Source organism: Mustelus asterias, chromosome 13 (genome assembly GCF_964213995.1).
Source record: "Mustelus asterias chromosome 13, sMusAst1.hap1.1, whole genome shotgun sequence".
In the NCBI taxonomy this organism is placed as follows: domain Eukaryota; kingdom Metazoa; phylum Chordata; class Chondrichthyes; order Carcharhiniformes; family Triakidae; genus Mustelus; species Mustelus asterias.
In genome coordinates this window covers 22,613,716-22,632,171 of record NC_135813.1, presented here as the reverse complement: position 1 = coordinate 22,632,171, position 18,456 = coordinate 22,613,716, and the positions used below count along the sequence as shown (strand labels likewise).

General features: G+C 41.4%; 1 protein-coding gene across 1 annotated transcript in view; it reads left to right on the top strand.

Annotated features, from left to right (window-relative positions):
- Positions 1-17,670, top strand: part of LOC144503060 (LIM/homeobox protein Lhx2-like) — a 22,537-nt gene extending 4,867 nt beyond the window's left edge. Inside the window, exons 4-5 of the mRNA XM_078227562.1 lie at positions 12,038-12,243; positions 17,380-17,670. Of these exons, the coding sequence (XP_078083688.1) occupies positions 12,038-12,243; positions 17,380-17,670 (497 nt within the window). The remainder of the gene's footprint in view (positions 1-12,037; positions 12,244-17,379) is intronic.
- The last annotated feature ends 786 nt before the right edge of the window (positions 17,671-18,456 follow it).

The window sequence follows — 18,456 nt, the reverse complement described above, 5'->3', positions numbered from 1 at the left end:
CCTCCAAATCTCTCTCTCTCGAACCATGCAAGTTCGATCCTCTGATTCTCAATTGTCTCAGAAATAGTTGAAGATATTATGAATTAAAGAACAATAAAAAGGTTGTACACAACCAAAAATGTATCTCCAAAATTGAAGGGAATTCGCTTCCGCCCGGAATGGTTCAGTGACACTTTTAATAGAAATAAAGTGCATCTGAGGCAGGTTATGCCTTTTGGTTTTGCTGAGGAAGACAGGGATGTAGACGGGGCTGGTGTGTCTCCAGTTTTACATGTATGTCTTAAATCCTGGGAACCAGTGGCGAACAAGACGGGCGAACAGAAAAGGTTGACCTTTTGATTTGACTCCTTGTCGGAGCTTTACAATGGGAACACTTCCTACTCCCTCCACCTCATTCTCTGCCCCAATAATTAAATGTCCCAGAAAGACACAGGACCGCTTAGAAACTTGGGAGAAATAATGGCGTTCCCGCTGTCAGTGAAGCCTCAGGTATTTTATTCATATTTTTGGGCAGGGTTCCCAAACTGGTCTGAATGGAACATTTCTAGTCCAGCTTTCCTTTAGTGGCATTATGACCACACTGTCTGCACGTCTTGTATATTGCACGTTTACAGGTATGGAGGGTTAAATTGTATCCAGCAAATCCCTTTATGTGCACACTTTGTACTGCATGCAGATGGGAAAACAACACATCCAGTACTTTCTCCTTGGCAACTGCAAGTACACCTCATGTTAACCTGTGCAGGCAAGTAGGGAACCCCTGCAATGGTTGCATCAGAACATTTCAATGCTCTAAACGCCATGAATTCTCCTTCAAAGAGTCTAGGAGTTTTACTGGAGGCTTTTTTTAAACCGCGTTAAGCTTTAGTCTTTAGAGGGTTGGGGCAGAGGGGGGTGGTTCTGGCAGCACTTGGCAGTTTTTTTTTAAAGATGAGGATGGACCCTGACAAGTGGAAAACAGTTCAGATAGATGCCGAAACATCAAACGCCTTCTTTCCCAAAGTTCTTTACTTTACATTTTTTTGCCCATCAGTAGTGGGCCAAGTGGGGGGGGGGGGGGGGGGGGGTGGTAGCTGTTTTTTTTTGGCGGCTTTGCGGGAGGTCTCCAGTGTTTGGGAGTCAGTAAAAATCAATGGGTGAAACCTTGTGGAACAAGCTTTTACTTGAGAACTGAACACCTGTACAAAACTGCAAATCCCTGAGCAGATTCCCAGCAAATCAAAAAAAGACAAACTCTTCAAGTGCATTAGATTGGCTCAAACTCAATTGCAACATTTTATAGATCAAATCCGCTAAGATTCCTTTTATCTTCCAGGCACCGTCACCAGAACGTCATCCCGACTCCTAACCGCTTACCATTTTGCGGAATTATAATTCATTTATTCAAAATTCCACAATCAATTAATTATCAAATACTTATTTTGTGTCGAGTAAAAGCAAACACGATTACATCGCATTTATCCACTTTCAACAGTAACCTTTGGGGAAAAGATTAATGCTATAGAGAACGCAAATGTATGAATTTCATGGAGTATTTAAAAAAATCCACCATATGAGTAAATAACATTTTTGTTAACAACCTGTCCGTGAGAAAAACATTAAACTATTTGCATGGAATCATACACACGGCACACACGTTCATATTCCCGCAGCAGTTGGACACCCAGTCACAAATTAATCTGCAGTCAATCAACTAAACATCTTGCAAACCTTCGGAGTCACTCCAGATGTATGCACTGCCTCCCCAAATGACTGCATTTAGGGATTTAGCTCCCTAAATTCCCCGTCCCCCTCTCCCAGTTGAAATATATCCTGTTTCTATTTCCCCCCTCCCCCCTCTTCCGTGGAGAAATTCGAGGTGTATTGGTTTGTAATTTAAAATTAGCTGCGCCGTTCTGGATAATTTTTCGCTGAATGCCATTTTTCTACAATAGGTAATTATCCGTGCACATTTCACAAAACCTTGTTTTTTTGTGTGTGTGTTCTAAACCCTGACAGTAAGGCGGAAGCCAGCGGCTTTCTATAAACTTGTCAATATATTCATACTTACCTCATTACCTAATTCACTTCGCTCCAGTAGCAGGCTTCAATTATGCTAATTAGAGCCTATTGCCTAATAATTACATATTTCCATCACTCAACATCTTGTTGGTACACATGAAACGGGCTATTACAATTCTGTAAGAGAGAGAGAAAAAAACACCAGTTGTTCGATTGGACCCAGAGATAAGGAAGCAATTCGAGCAACCATTTCGAACAGAAAAACATAAAGAAACAGGCCTTCCCTTGGTTGTGCTTAATATTTCCATAATTGATGGGATTTCTTTCCCTTCCCTGACCCGGCAGCCGACATTAAATGTTAGTGATTGCATTGAAAGGGACAGGAAAGTTTAAATTACACTTGTAGTTGATGACATTAGTGTTACTTTCCACAGACCTTCAAAGCCCGGCGCATTTCTCCCCTTACTTTTATGCTGGTGATTTATTTACCTCTATTCCCCAAAGCCCCAGCGCAGAGCCAACACCGCTTAGTTGATTTTAATTGAAGGAAACTCATCGGAAGCGGAGGAACAGATTTGAGGTTAAAGGAAAAGTCCACTGCCCATTGACTCCCCCCCTCTCTCCCTCTCCTGAGTCTGTTAAATATTTCTCCACATCAAAATCGCCGTTGCTGTAAATAATTCCCCCGCCCCCCCCGCCCCAGCAACAAGCTCCTGGAATTTGGTTACACTACAACCCCTTTTCCCGTTAATTTATTCCCAGTTATTAAACTGTTGGGTTTACAATTCCCGACACATTGCACCGACTGGGGTGCTAACCTTGAACGAATTCCAAACGCAGGACCGAACCCCCCTCTTTCTCTCTCTGCCTTTATTTCAATATTCAATTATGTCAGATCCAGTAAATCCCAAAATCTCAACACGCCACAAAGAACCACTGGTATTTAATCCCTGTGACACTGCGGCGCCAGATCAACGTAGACCGAGTTTGGAACGCCGAGCCGGAATTTGGAAAAACGTAAACAAATATTTGCATCGACATAAACGGATAGTTTTGCCAGTTAACCGTGAGGTTACAAAACTCAGCAATTTGAAGTTGCGCTATTGTTTCCAGTTATTTGGAAGGGAATACAGTCGTATTAAAACGCATAAAAACTGATAAATATAATGGTATTCCTTCCATAATCTTGGAAATGTAATTGTATATTAGCTGTGGGTAGGTTGTAGTCAATCATTGCAAAAGTAAAATCGTGGATTAGTGTAACCAGGTTCCTATAATGCAGCATTGTTAGTTGAGTTCGGGAGCTCGTAACCCTTTGAACTTTTCTAATTGAAAGGAAACTCCCTCATCACAGCGGTCCAAACACCTCCACTTGCTTTTTAACAGCAGGCAGTAAATTGTAGGATCATTATGTGGTGAACCGTGGTTAATTTTTAAATGCTCGATCGATAATTGAACAGCAAATATTTCTGTACTGAGACTCACCATCAAATGCAGAGCAATTGCCCAAAGTGGGGCCGTGAGAATCTGATGTTTATTAACTGCATGAAGATAATTTAATATTAATGTTTTATCTTTTATTTTTGCCGGCATCCCCCAATTGGCACGGAGTCTTTTATTTTTCCTTCTTCATTTGTGAACCCATTGAAAAGTTAGTTGAATCCCCTGCCTCTGGAACACTGTCTCCCCCTAGAGGTTTTTCTATACAATCAGGGGAGCAGCAACCATTCGGTGACAACATGCCATTTGCAAAATTTGATTTCAACCATGTAAACCCCAGGTACTTTCAAAAATAAAGACTGGGCAAATCACAACAAAGCCCGCATTTATCCCCCTGGATTAAAACCATTTCCTCTGGATGAATTTCCACAAGCTTCTAAACGAGGGTTTGTTTAATGATTTGCTCAGTTATGTTATGAGGTGAATTTTGTAATCTAGGATTACAGCATAAAAAAACACAACAGCAACCTATCAAAACAGATCGTAGCTCTTTGCAACTAGACTTGCCTGCAAGCTTCTCAGTGTCTAATGACATTTCTGAGAAGATTTGGCACTTTTTGAATACTGGGAAACAGATACAAGTAGGGAGCACCACATGTGGTTTTGTGAGTAGCTGCAAACAGCAATATCAGATGCTGGAACATTTTAAACCTTTGACCATCTTGGCATTTGTTCAGAACAGAGGTCTCTATTCCATCAGCTAATTTAAAGATTTACCTCAAGACACAAAGTGAATGCAGCTGAACATTGTGAGAAATGTGAAAGTGATTGATTACAGTTATCTTTTCATATCTGAAATAATGTAATGATCTTAAATTTTATGAGTTAATTCTAAATAGGGTAATTGTACTGTGAATAGCAAATATAAGTGCGACACTTCTCCCTTAGAACGGTTTGGCCTTAGGAACTTTATTCGGAACTGTGCCATTTTATGTCTTCTCAAGCACAATGAAGGCCATCCTTGGGGCATATTTGAGGCTTGTTGCTTTGTCTAAATCTTTTTGAATAATGTCACAGCTTGCCAATGCAGGTTACTCAGAAATGAATGCCAGTAATTGTGAATGACGTAACATGTACACCACTTTTGATGAGTCACAGTTGCTTTCTTAAAGCGGCAGCACCCAAATTGACAAAATGTCACTAGACATTGAGTTTATTTTTTATTAGTGTCACAGCTAACACTGCAATGAAGTTACTGTGAAAATCTCCTAGTTGCCACACTCTGGTGCCCACCCAGGTATACTGAGGGAGAATTTAGTATGGTCCATCCACCTAATCAGCATGTCTTTCAGACTGTGGGAGGGAACCAGAGGAAACCCACGCTGACACGGGGAGAACGTGCATACTCTGCACAGACAGTGACCCCAAACCAGGAATTGAACCCAGCTCCCTGGCACTGTGAGGCAGCAGCGCTAACCATTGTGCCACCGTGCCACCCAAACATTAGTGAGCATTCCCACAGAGTGGAAGGGTGCGGATTTGAGCTCTCACTCACCTCAGTTTCTGATCTCAGTTGGACTGCATGAGGGCAACAATTTGAATGGTTACCATGACTGCTGGAGAGGCTGGTGGCAGCAGCCGACAAGTTGATGGTGCATAGCTGTAGAGGTACATTTCCTGGAGGTGAACTTGCCAGAGAGCATGGGTAAAAGCATATTTACCAGAAGGGGAACTGAAAAATAGTTCACTAATTACAATACCATTTCAAATCATTTATACCTCGGAATCAGGAATCTGACCAATCAAGAATGTTGTTAAAGTCCTTTTTGCTGTAAAGAAATTCACAATATTGTGATGGAGGTCAGTTTCAGAAAGATTTGCCCTGCATATTTGATTCATTAATGTTAATTTCTAAGCTCTAGTTTCTGGTTTTGATTAGAAGGAACGCAAGGGTGAAGTGTGAAGATCCGTGTTGTGACTATACAAACCAGGATGTGCTGAAACTAAATGCCTAGAGTAAACATAATAGCAATGATATCTTTCAATAGGTTGCTTCTCTTGGTTCCTGGCTACACATCCTGGGAATAAAAATGACAATGATGCAACTGCAAGAAATATTCTTCCTTCATTTCAGAAATATTTAGTCAGAAAATTTGCACTGATTTCAGAGTAATCCCGAACTTGCAAAATGGGAAGGAATCATTTAATCCACTCGCATCTAATATATATTTTTGTTGTTAGGTGCCACTCCCTTGAAGTAATAGACAATTAAAAATTGATGAACAAATTTATACAAAAATGGCAACTTGGATTTGGGCTGTTCAGTCATCTGATTCCTATTATGTTCAATCATTTGGTCCATGTTGGTGTTTATACTTCACATGCATAGTCGTCCTAATCCTATGCACCCACCCAGATTACAGATTGGAGCCTTTATTGGACCAAAAGATACGTGGTACGAAAATTGAAATCCAATAAGTGTTGTAGATTACTATGACTATTTTAGTTAAGTATTGACAAGTATTTTCTTTTAACACAAATAAATATACAGGTATTTGATGTGGCAAAATACATGTGAGGCAAATATCTTTTATTCATTGTAGAGCTTTTCTACTAGCACAGAAGAAAGTCATAAAAATGACGTAATTTCTATTCTCAAAATCTAAAACAAAAATGTTTATCAAAATGTGTTCAATAACTGACAATACGGATCTAAGGTGGATAATGCTTTGCCGTTTCTTGGCGCTGTTTGGTCATGATGGCATGACATTGGGAGGAGATAATGAAATGTCAGGAGTATGGAAGAGTAGGGAAAGCAGAACAGCAAGTCATGATCGGGTGCTCGCTTATGCCATAGTGCTATTGGCAAAATCTTGGAATTAGATGGCTTGCCTTCTCTCTTAGCTGGGGAGAAGAGGGCAATGATACTGGGAATCTTAAAAAAAGTATGTTTTTCTGACTAGTTCCTTTCATTGCCCCTCTCTGATCTTTCTTAGGGCACCATGGTGGTACAGTGGTTAGCACTGCCGCCTCACAGTGCCAGGGGCGCAGGTTCAATTCCCAGGTTGGGTCACTGTCTGTGCGGAGCCTGCACGTTCTCCCTGTGTCTGCGTGTGTTTCCTCCAGTTTCCTCCCATACTGTGAAAGATGTGCTGGTTAAGTGCATTGGCCATGCTAGATTCTCCGTCAGTGTACCCGAACAGGGGCCAGAGTGTGGCGACTAGGGGATTTTCACAGTAACTTCATTGCGGTGTTAACGTAAGCCTACTTGTGACACTAGTAAATTATGTCACTATTACCTATATGTCCAGTTATATTCCTGAAGAACTGGTTATAGAAAAATAACGTTGACTCCTGTGTTTAAGAAATGTTCCTTATTTTGTTCCAATTTATTAACAATCCCACATCTTTCTATGATACTTCAGTTAACAGATCTACATTTCAGCTAAATTCAATTACAGACATCAGATTGATTTTCTCTCTGGGTTTCCTTCATTCATTGCAGTCATTCTTTAGAAAGTAATATTAATCTTGTCATCAAATGAAGTTTTGATATCCGGAAACAGCAAGTGGTCTCTGCAGTAGTATAATTGAGAGGAAAATTTAGACTTATAACTTTATGAAATTCATTTTGTTTACATTTGCACCATTTGCAGTAGAATAAAGGGAAAGAACTCCACAATTGTTTTGGGTCTTTGCACACTTGATAAGGTCTTTATGCTTGAGTTGTAGATTACTGAAAGCTTCCAATGTGAAAATATCAACTGCTGTTGAAAAAAATTGGTATCTGCAAAAATGTTCACAGTTTCATGAGAAATGATCAAAATGATTGGAAATATCATCAAATAATGGAAGCTTTATTGTTTTCACATCTTCACACTCCTTTATGGGAGTTTATGAAGTAGTGGAAGGATTTGCAGGCTGATGGCCTAGTGGTATTATCGCTAAACTGTTAATCCAGAAACTCGGCCAATGTTCTGGGGACCCTGGTTCAAATCCCGCCACGGCAGATGGTGGAATTTGTATTCAATAAAAGAACATCTGGAATTAAGAATCTACTGATGACCATGAAACCATTGTCGATTGTCAGAAAAACCCATCTAGTTCACTAATGTCCTTTAGGGAGGGAAATCTGTCGTCCTTATCTGTGCTGGCCTACATGTGATTCTAAAGCCACAGCAATGTGCTTGACTCTCAACTGCCCTCCAAGGGCAACTGGGGATGGGCAATAAATGCTGGCCAGCCAGCAATGTCCATGTCCTGAGAATGAATTAAAAAATGAGCAGCCTCGATGAATGATTCATTTCTGCCTGTAGTCACATACCAGCTAATAGTGTGGATAGTTCTGTGTAGCAAGGGGAGTTTTATGGACTTTCGCAACCCATAAAATGAGGTGAGAGCACCCACAACCAAATCTGTTCCCAACTGGATTTTAACCCTGAATTCAGAGCATGAGCTTTAGTCTGCACTCTTAAGAAGTGTCTGGAATGGGGCTCAAACTCAGCACCTTCGAAATCAGAGATAAAAAGAGTCACTGAACCAAGTTTGCTCCTGTGGTATTCATAAAAAGGTGAAATGAAATATAATTTTCAACGGTCATTTCTATTTCATTTCTTTATATTCACAAATATCTGTGATAATATTAAAGGGGAAGCCATTCCCGTGAAAAATGTTTAGCAACTTTTTTCTGTTTTTTATAAACAATTGCATGATGTAAAATCTTGAAACACCTCATCTGGTTAAGATGATGACGGTGCTCTTTTCTCTCCCCAATGGTTTGCCCAATGATATATTAATGAATACAGTACTCCCTTACTTGTGGCTATCAGATTTGATGTTACAATAAACAGTGGAGCTGAATGGGAGAATATCAGAGAATCCCTATGGTGCAGAAGGAGGCCATTCAGCCCAACAAGCCTGCACCGATAACAATCCCACCCAGGTCCTAACCCCATAACCCCACGTATTTACCCTGCTAATCCCCCTGGCCCTAAGGGGCAACTTAGCATGGCCAATCAACCTAACCTGCACATCTTTCGATTGTGGGAGGAAACCCACGCAGACATGGGGAGAATATGCAAACTCCACACAGACAGTCACCCAAGGCCAGAATTGAACCCGGGTCCCTGGTGCTGTGAAGTAGCAGTGCTAACCACTGTGCCACAGTGCCACCCCAATGATTATAATACCTGATGATATTCGGGGGAGATATTGAACTGAAACATTAATATCAGAAGCGAGGAAGTTGTAGGGAAAACAGAACTGCAAGCTATAGTTGGGTGCTTCCTTGTATCAGAATGACATTGACAAAATCTTGGCAGTAATGGCGTGTCATCTCTCTTGGGGTGGTGGTGGGGGAAAGAGCAATGAGCAATGATGTTGGGAATCTTAAAAAAACAACTGCTTTTCATCCCCATTTGGGTATCACAGTTACTATTTGTCCAGTTTATATGCCTGAGAAGCAAATTACTGCAAAAACTTTTGACTTCTGTGTTTAAAAAGAGTTCCCGATGGTATTACAATTCACTGTGGATCGTAAATGTGTTTATGTATTTATATGATGCTTCAGTCGTCAGGTCCGTAGTTCAGCTAAATTCAGTCATAAGTACAAGATAGATCTGTCCATATTCCCTGAATTTATTGCAGTTGTTCTTTAGCTGGTAATGCTAATTGCACAATGTGAATCATCCCACTATTAACTGCACCACCCAAATGAAATGAAATACTTTCATTCTTTCATATTTTTGAACTTGATTCAACAGAAATATTATAGTGGAGGTACAAAACTCTGACTGTGTGCTTATGGACACATGGGCTTTTGCAAGCAACACGTTGCAATGAGATGCACATAGAAGACCCTGGCTTTCTTTTGGTTGGGAGAAGATATCTTTTTAAGGCAATATGGATTTTGTATTTTCACGGAAGTAGGGTTCAAAATAAATGTCGAGATCAAAATCACTGATTCTTACACTTTCAACATTTTATAAATTATACCTCCTTACTTTATTCTAATATTGAAGAGGTGAATTGTCAATACACCTTCAGAGGAGATTAAAAATAGTTATATGTAATTCTGTACCTACCAAAAAGGCAAGAAAGCTTCTTGCCTTTAGTTTTATGGGACAATATCGGATAAAGCTCTAACTTGCTGAAAGTATAAGGCTCAGCAGATTGAAACAAAACAACTAGAAAATACATTTTAAATTTATCTCATAAGGTGATAAGACCACAATAAGTAACCGATGTGATGTATTGTAACTTTACTGTTTCGGCACAGTGTTAAAATATCATCACAGAATCATTATGGTCATTTGGCCCTTTGTGTCAGAACCGATCAACGATATCAGCATAATGACAGAGAATAGTTAAATTTTTTGAGGTTCAATATCCTTCTAACACCCAGGGAGAAATTCAAGTTATCTTAACTCACTTCTCAGGTCTAAGATGGTGGATAGACTTAAAGCACAGTGGCACAGTGGTTAGCACCGCTGCCTCACAGTGCCAGGGACCCGGGTTCGAATGCCCAGCTTGGATCACTGTCTGTGCGGAGTCTGCACGTTCTCCCCGTGTCTGCATGAGTTGCCTCTGGGTGCTCTGGTTTCCTCCCACAGTTCGAAAGATGTGCTGGTTAGGTACATTGGCCATGCCAAATTCTCCTTCAGTGTACCCGAACAAGTGAGGGCGACTAGGGGATTTTCACAGTAACTTCATTGCAGTGTTAATATAAGCCTACTTGTGACACTAATACATAAACTTTAACTTTAAACTTTAAACATTTGGGTGATGGCCTCCCTTTTAGGTGCATAGGGCATTCACCTGAGATAGGCATCAGACACTTGCATTTGTAAATGAAGGTGCTAACACCAGTTATAGGATTCCAATGCAAACTACTGCTTAAATATGGGTGGAGCTTGTGTCCTGCAAGCTCTGCCTCACTATCCCCGGTCGTAAATGGCCTAACAAGCCACCCGGAAAGGGACAACTGAAGATCATTCAAGAAATGGCCTCATAACATTTGTGGAGCCAGCAGGATTGGGAGGCATCTCCAGATTATGCAGAAGTCCTGTGAACTGCCGCTGGGACACACTGACCCTCTCACCAACTCTGCTTTGCACTTCTCCCTACCTCTGGACTGCTCTGAGCTCTCCCCCCTCCCACCTGACCTGCCTTCCAATTTGTTTTTCCATCCTCCGCCGCACCCATCACCATGGACCTGTCTGCAGGCTGACCCAGCATCGACTCAGCCAGAGCTCGTCAGACTTCAGTCAACAGGCTGCCCGGTATGAATCTTTGCCCCTGGCAGCTCCCCAGTTTTATTTAAATGAGACCTAACAATGAAGATGGTTTGTGACTTAGACCAGCACAGACTGACAGGTGATGCAATTGCTTCACCAACTTTCTGGCTGGTGTGGATCCAAGTCCAACTTCTGCTCTTCAACGTCAGGGATTATGGGAGGAGTGGCATAGTGGTATTATCACTGGACTAGTAGCGACCCAGCATAATACTCTGGGGACCCAAGTTTGAATCCCATGATTGAACAATGGTGGGATTTTTTTTTGAAAATCTGGAAAAGTCTAATGATGACCATAAAACTATCATCGATTGTTTGTAAAAACCCATCTGGTTCACTAATGTCCTTCAGGGGAGGAAATTGGCCATCCTTATCTGGTCTGGCCTACATATGACACCCGACCCACAGCAATGTGATTGACTCTTAAATGCCCTGTGAAATGGCCTCGCAAGACACTCAGTCCAAGGGCAATTAGAGAGGGACAATAAATGCTGGAGGAGGTCTTGTGGTGCAGTGGATAGCGTCCCTGCCTCTGAGCCAGAAGCTTTGGGTTCGAGTCCCATCCCAGTACTTGATGGCCAAGGAAGGTGCGTTAATAATGTGGCCAAACAGATTGAGTGTGTCAACCTGCCAATCCTTCCAACATGACAATGGGTGGCAGTAAGAGCAGGAGAGACTCCTGGTGGGCCATGCTTGATGCGTAGTGGCGCCTTTCAAGCTATGAGCCCCTGGTGAAGACTACTGACCTGTTGTGGGAATGACTAGCTATGGAAACAGATGAAAGTTTGCCCTCGGTGTGGGAAGAGAATTAGAATTGGGATAAATGCTGGCCGAGCCAGCGATACACACACCCCATTTAAGAATTAAAAGAAAGTCATGGATCATCTCGGTGAGGTGCTGAGTAGTTGATGTGGCCAGTGCTTTTGACAATGTATCCAGGCATGAGAGCAGGGAAGGAAAATTTGACAGACAAAATCATTTTATATAATTACCTGCTTTGAATTTAATGCAATTCCTAAATATTTATCATGCAGCAAGCTTGAAATCCGTCCATTCTTTTCATTTTGGAAAATTGTAATTGAATTTTATTCTGTGTGACATTTGATAAGTCGTACAAATGTCCAAAGTCAAAATTAATCACAAACCAAATGAATTTTTAAGCAAACAGTGGGACTGTAAAGAAGTCAATAGTGCACAGATTGAAGTTGTTCTTAAAGTAGCAATGGAATAAGTATTGAAACGGTAATCACATTTATTCAAAACTTTTTCTTAAATTTACAGTATATCTTCATAATATTTTGTAGCGTTAAGTTGTAATGAAAATGACGGCGACCACATGGACAGAGAGCAGCAGTATCCTCCCACTCAGAAGACAAAGCGCATGCGCACTTCCTTCAAGCACCACCAGCTGAGGACCATGAAGTCTTACTTTGCCATTAACCACAATCCCGATGCCAAGGACCTGAAACAGCTAGCACAGAAGACAGGGCTTACAAAGCGAGTTCTACAGGTAAGCGACATCTGTTGAGTTATTGTTCAAATTCTGTTTCTCAGGCAATCTGTCTATTTTTTTTTTATCTTCCCAACCTCACTGGTATTTAGAATAATACTGACATACATATTTCAATCTAACATGCCCTCCAAGCATAAACGGCTATTTGGTCCAACTTCTCAGTTTATATCTCAAACACATTCCTCTGTGAGATACATTAAATTGTCCTTTAGAGCTCACTTCAGTGTCCACCTCATGTAACCTATTTCACAGTCTGTTCATTGAAAAAGCTCTATCTGACTTAACTTCTTACTCCTAACTTCATTTGTTTTCTCTGCCATTCAAATCTTTTGTAAGAGGGAGCCATTGTTACTTTAGCACATAGGAGAACTCATAAACTCCTCAAGAATATTCTATCACAGCGTATTTGGTTCCTCCTATCATTCTAGTTCTCTGCAAATTTTAAAAAAAAATGCATTGTGGGCGAAACCATAAAGATTGGGAAAGTCGCAGATTTGATTCACAGCCTGTGCGGTTTCAGCAGGGAGGGTGGTAGCCGTGCTGTAAGTGGCACTGGTGGCCCGTACACAAGAGAATGTGGAAATCAGCCTGGGATCCCACTCCCAATTACTATGCAGCAACTGCTGTTGGAGTGCATGTGGAATAAGGAATAGGTGGATTGCAGCTGTCCTTCATGGTCCTTTGGTCAAAAGGTCTGCTGAGGCTCACTATTTGGGCTCATCCATTAAGAATGGCAACTGCTGTCGGTGGCATTGTACCTCAATAAGAGGTGCTGTCCTTAGAGTTAAACTTGGAGAAGATAGTTACTTTGACTACCATCAAAGCTATAACTCACGAAAAGAGCGAGACTTTAATAATCATTCCTTAAGTTCCTTACTTGCCACATATGTATTGTAATTTGGTACAATTTTGGGAGCTGTCACAAGTCCGTGATTTCAGTGTAGGGGTGAGATGGGGATGATTTTATTGCTCTACAGAGTGGGGATGCTCTCGTGCTGCAGTAATTACTTTGGCCAAGCTCTTTGTAAAACATCTTGGCATCTTGGCTTCCAGCTCCCTCTGTGCTGCATAAAATACGTACAGGAGCACGTTGCTGGTGTCAGATGTGAAATATAGCCTTAGGCTGCAGGCCTGTAAACAGGAAAGGGAGGAGGTGAGAGGGTCGTGGCCAGTGGTGTGGTCAAATCGTAAAGAAGACCAAATGGACCGGGATAGCAAAGTCCCAGGTTCAGTCCTTGCTTTGCACTGCCTTTGCTGCTGACCTGGGACAGAATCACTATCACTGACTTCAGCATTTCTGGATTAACGGATTTAAGTTTATTTATTAGTGTCACATGTAGGCTTACATTAACACTGCAATGAAGTTACTGTGAAAATCCTCTAGTTGCCACCCTCCGGCGCCTGTTCGGGTACACTGAGGGAGAATTTAGCATGGCCAATGCAGCTAACCAGCACGTCTTTTAGACTGTGGGAGGAAACCAGAACACCCGAAGGAAACCCACGCAGACACGGGGAGAACATGCAAACTCCACACAGAAAGTGACCCAAACCGGGAATCGAACCCGGGTCCCTGGTACCATGAGGCAGCAGTGCTAGCCATTGTGCCACCGTGCCAACCAACTTGCCATACAGTGTTCTAACTCTGTGCAAAGTAAAATCCTTCTTTTTTTGAAAACCTGCATTTGGACCGTCTCTATTGTCTGCAGACACTTTGCTGTTGACCCTTTGAAGCACTCAGTCTGCTGCCTGTCTCGTCTTGGGACATTCTAGCCCAGTTAAGTACAAGACAAACGAATCATACAGGATCGGGAAGTCGGAGGAGTGTGCATGCAGCTCATGCCACCTCCGCTTGACGGGGAGATTGGTGAAGCATCATGATATGTTTATGCTATAGGGAATCACCAATCATAAATTACTTTCTAAAGTTACTAAATTACGTTCTTTGTATAATTTCTTTTAACTCTAAAATATTAAACATCCTGCTATAAATGGAAAATACATAGAATAGAAACTGAGGAGATAAATGTTAGGACCATATGTTTACAAAATTAAAGTTTCACATATCCCCAAGTTGCATTTGGACAATTCATTTAAATAAATGTGGTTGGGCTTTATGGGGAGTGGGTTGGGGGGTGGGGGTGGGGGTGAGGGGGGGGGGGCAGTTGGGGAAGGTTGTTGGGATGGGAGGAGTTTAAAGTATGAATCAATGAAATGTGCCCAAGTACTGGCCCAATATAGTGAAACTCTTGTTCAATTTATTGATGCGCTGGTGCGATATACATCAGTCGTGGCTGTGTGTGTTTAGCACTGTATAAGGCAAGCTTTGTTTCTTCTCCTATATTTCAATCACTTCTAATATCACACAAACCTGGTTACCGACTACCGTTCACCTAGTTGTTGTTTCCCATTCTGTGCCTATTAGGTTTTGGGCGGGGTGGGGGGGGGGTGTGTGGTGGGGGTGGGGTAGTGAGGGGGGTGTGGGTGGGGGATAGAGGGGGAGTGGGCAGGTGGATGGAAATAAACCCAGTGTCGATAATAAAATACATTCTCTTTCTTGATCTCACTTAATTTATTCACACACTCAAAACAATCAGAAAAAAATGCCTTAAACGAACACTTTAGTTGAAGTTTATTTATTAGTGTCACAAATAGCACTGCAATGAAGTTACTATGAAAATCCGCTAGTCACTACACTCCGGCGCCTGTTTGGGTACACTGAGGGAGAATTTAGCATGGCCAACCAGCACGTCTTTCAGACTGTGGGAGGAAACCGGAGCACCCAGAGGAAACCCATGCAGACCACGGGGAGAACGTGCTGACTCCACACAGACAGTGACCCAAGCTGGGAATCGAACCCGGGTCCCTGGTGCTGTGAGGCAACAGTGCTAACCACTGTGCTGCCGTGACACCTATTAAATGTTCTTGATTAATCCCAAAAGAAAACAAGCTTTGCATTTGCATTCGAAAATAAAACAAATTGAATGAGCTAACACGATGGGATCCTGCAGTTGGGGAGACCTGATTTATTCTAGCTCACTGAGATGAATTCAGTGATCTGTTTTCCATAAAATGGGAGATAATTGTCACTGTTCAGGTACGTTGGTTGCAAAAGTCTATGCAGCATTAGGAGAAACAGTTGTTACAGACAGGTACAACACTGTAGCTAACCATGAGCAAGTCTTATTGATAGCACCTCACTGGCACCTGATATGCTGCTGTCACATCTGTACAATAATGCCAGAGATCTTTAAACTCATTAGAGGCTTGATACCACCAAACACTGGAGTACTATTTCAATAACATCTTCAAGGATTGTTTTAATATGTGAAGTCCTACACACACATTTTTTTCTTGATTTGAAATGGGTTGCCTGAAAATCACAGAATTTAACATCCTTTGTGTTACTTGCAAGCTTATGTATTTGCGTTGCGTGTGTTGTCAAGTCTAAATAGATCCAAATCACTATAATTACACAGAGCAGTGATCAAAAACTATGAAAGTCAAATGGCACTTATTTAGGGAGTTGCCGGTTAAAGGGGTTGTTCAGTGGTTCTTGTGTCAACGTGGCATGATTTATTGTATCCTGGTTCCCCTTCCTTTTTGCAAAGAGCACTGTAGATGGAACTGTTGGACATCTATTTCCAAAATGCTTCCAGTTCACCAATGTCAGGAGAAGCTGTAACATTTAGATTCAATATTTTTTTAATCTTGAGACACATTCATCCAAGCAATGCTCTGGGGCCAACTCTTCAACATTTAATATCAATTTATTGAGCGGTGTATCATAGAATCATAGAATCCCTACAGTACAGAAGGAGGCCATTCGGCCCATCAGGTCTGTACTGACCACAATCCCACCCAGGCCCTATTCCCGTAACCCTACAGATTTACCCTGCTAATCCCCCTGACATTAGGGGCAATTTAGCATGGCCAATCAACCTAACCCACACATCGTTGGACTGTGGGAGGAAATCGGAGCACCCAGAGGAAACCCATGCAAACACAGGGAGAACGTGCAAACTCCACACAGACAGTAACCCGAGGCTGGAATTGAACACAGGTCCCTGGCGCTGTGAGGCAGCAGTGCTAACTACTGTGCCACCGTGCCACCCAAATTAATTTGGCACTGAATATATACTTCACGTGCTTTCTGTGCTTAGATTCAAGCCACATATCAGAGTCAGGCTTCTGGTAACCTAAGTGCTGTGGCCATTGCATTTATTCTTTGAAAGGGACAAGAAGTTGCACATTTCACTCATGACAGGGAATTGGGAGGCCATTGCAACAAGCAATCTCCGTGGCAAACATATAACTTTCTAAATATCATATGGGATACTAAGTATAACTGATGAGGATTGGAAAAGAGCATTTTGCGAAGGCCAGTTTTAATAGGAATGGAAAGATTTAGCCGAACAGGCTGTCATTCTATAGTTACTTTATATACTTTCCTTTGGTTTTGGTTTAAGTAACACTGTTTAAATGAACGATTCGATCTGTACAAATATTAAATTAAAACCCACAAATGGAATCTTTGATGTTTACTTATCACTGCAGTAGAACCTAAGGCTTAAATGGTCAGTAAGAGTCAGATACTGTAAGTTGGTAGAAAGTTGATCCCCATAGCTGTTGATCCCCATAGCTGGTAGAAAAGACCAAGGGAGCACATGCCACTTTGATCTTAAAGAGATACATCTTCTTGAAGTAAATGTGTCACAATCTAATGTTGCTTATGTTTTTTACCTTATTTGAATTTTCTTGGCACACTTTGTAATCACTGAGTGACCCCTGTAATTGTTCAATTCCTTTCAACAGTTTTCTGTAGAAAAAGACTTCCCCTCGTAGAATCTAGCATTTTGTTGCTCTCCTTTATAAAATTGAATGAATGCATTTTGAAAATGTCCCTTTAATCCTTTACTCCTTGCCAAAAAATACAAGAAACTAATCCGAAGCATGATTTTTAAAAAAGTGACAGAATTTCAAAATTTAATACATAGCTGATTAGAATCTCCAGAAGGATGGTATCTATATGATATGTGACAGGTACAATATATTTTCTGTTGCGATCGTTTTGCGTACTTTAAACACTCGATGGGTTCAAAACTTGGTACAATATTACATCAAATTGGTTTGCAGGTTTGGTTCCAAAATGCAAGAGCAAAATTCAGAAGGAATCTTTTACGTCAGGAAAATGCAGGGGTTGATAAAGCATCTGATGGGACAGTACTTCAAGCAGCAACGCCGTCTGGCCCAGCATCAGAAATTTCCAACGCCTCTCTTAGTCCTTCAAGCACATCTACTACTTTAACTGACTTGACTAACCCTTCTATGCCAACCGTGACGTCAGTTTTGACGTCTGTGCCTGGTAGCCTCGAGGCTCATGAATCCCGAAGCCCTACACAAACTACTCTCACAAACCTTTTCTGAGAACTCTTTTACATGATTCCTATGGAGAAGAGGAAATTCTTAGTTTAATTATAACTGTATTTTTATTAGATGCTTTGTACAACTGACTAACAGCACTATGGATCTGTACTGCAAACTGAGACAAGTCAATGTTCTGGAGAAAAAAAAGTTTACAAGCTGCGGAGAACCTTTTGCAGAGTTAACTTCGATGCCCTTTTGTGTAACTGTACAGTTTTGTGGACTGAACAAGGGAATGAAATCAAAAAATCTGAACCATTTAATAAAGTTGGCTAGGAATTATGTGTACTTCTAAGTTTTCAAAGACTGTCATGTGCCTTAAACACTGTCTTATAAACACACAACGGACTGCATCTGCATTCAATTCAGATTTATGGGGTTGATTCTTGCCAGTTGTCTCTTCTCTGCCACATCGAAGGTTCAGAAACCTCTTTCGAATGTCAAAGTGAAAGGTCAGTTTCAATAAAGTTGTGCCGAAGCGATTAACAAAAAAAGAAAAGAATATTCTGGACGTTGAAGGATTGGAGTTGGAGACGGAAAGTTAGGAAGAGTCTCGGTGTGTCATATCACCCTTGAATCCAATTGGGGTAACTGTTATACCTCAGTGACCACTGAGAGTTCACGGGTCCTTAACTGTTGCTTGGAAAGGTAGCATTTGATTTTATTGGGCTCTTTCAAAAAAAATCAAACCTCCAGTCATTTCCTTTTGATGTTGAGCATCTGCCCCACATACATTTGTTTTGCATTATTTAATACGTTCACGTCTGGGGATTGTTAAATATCTAACCT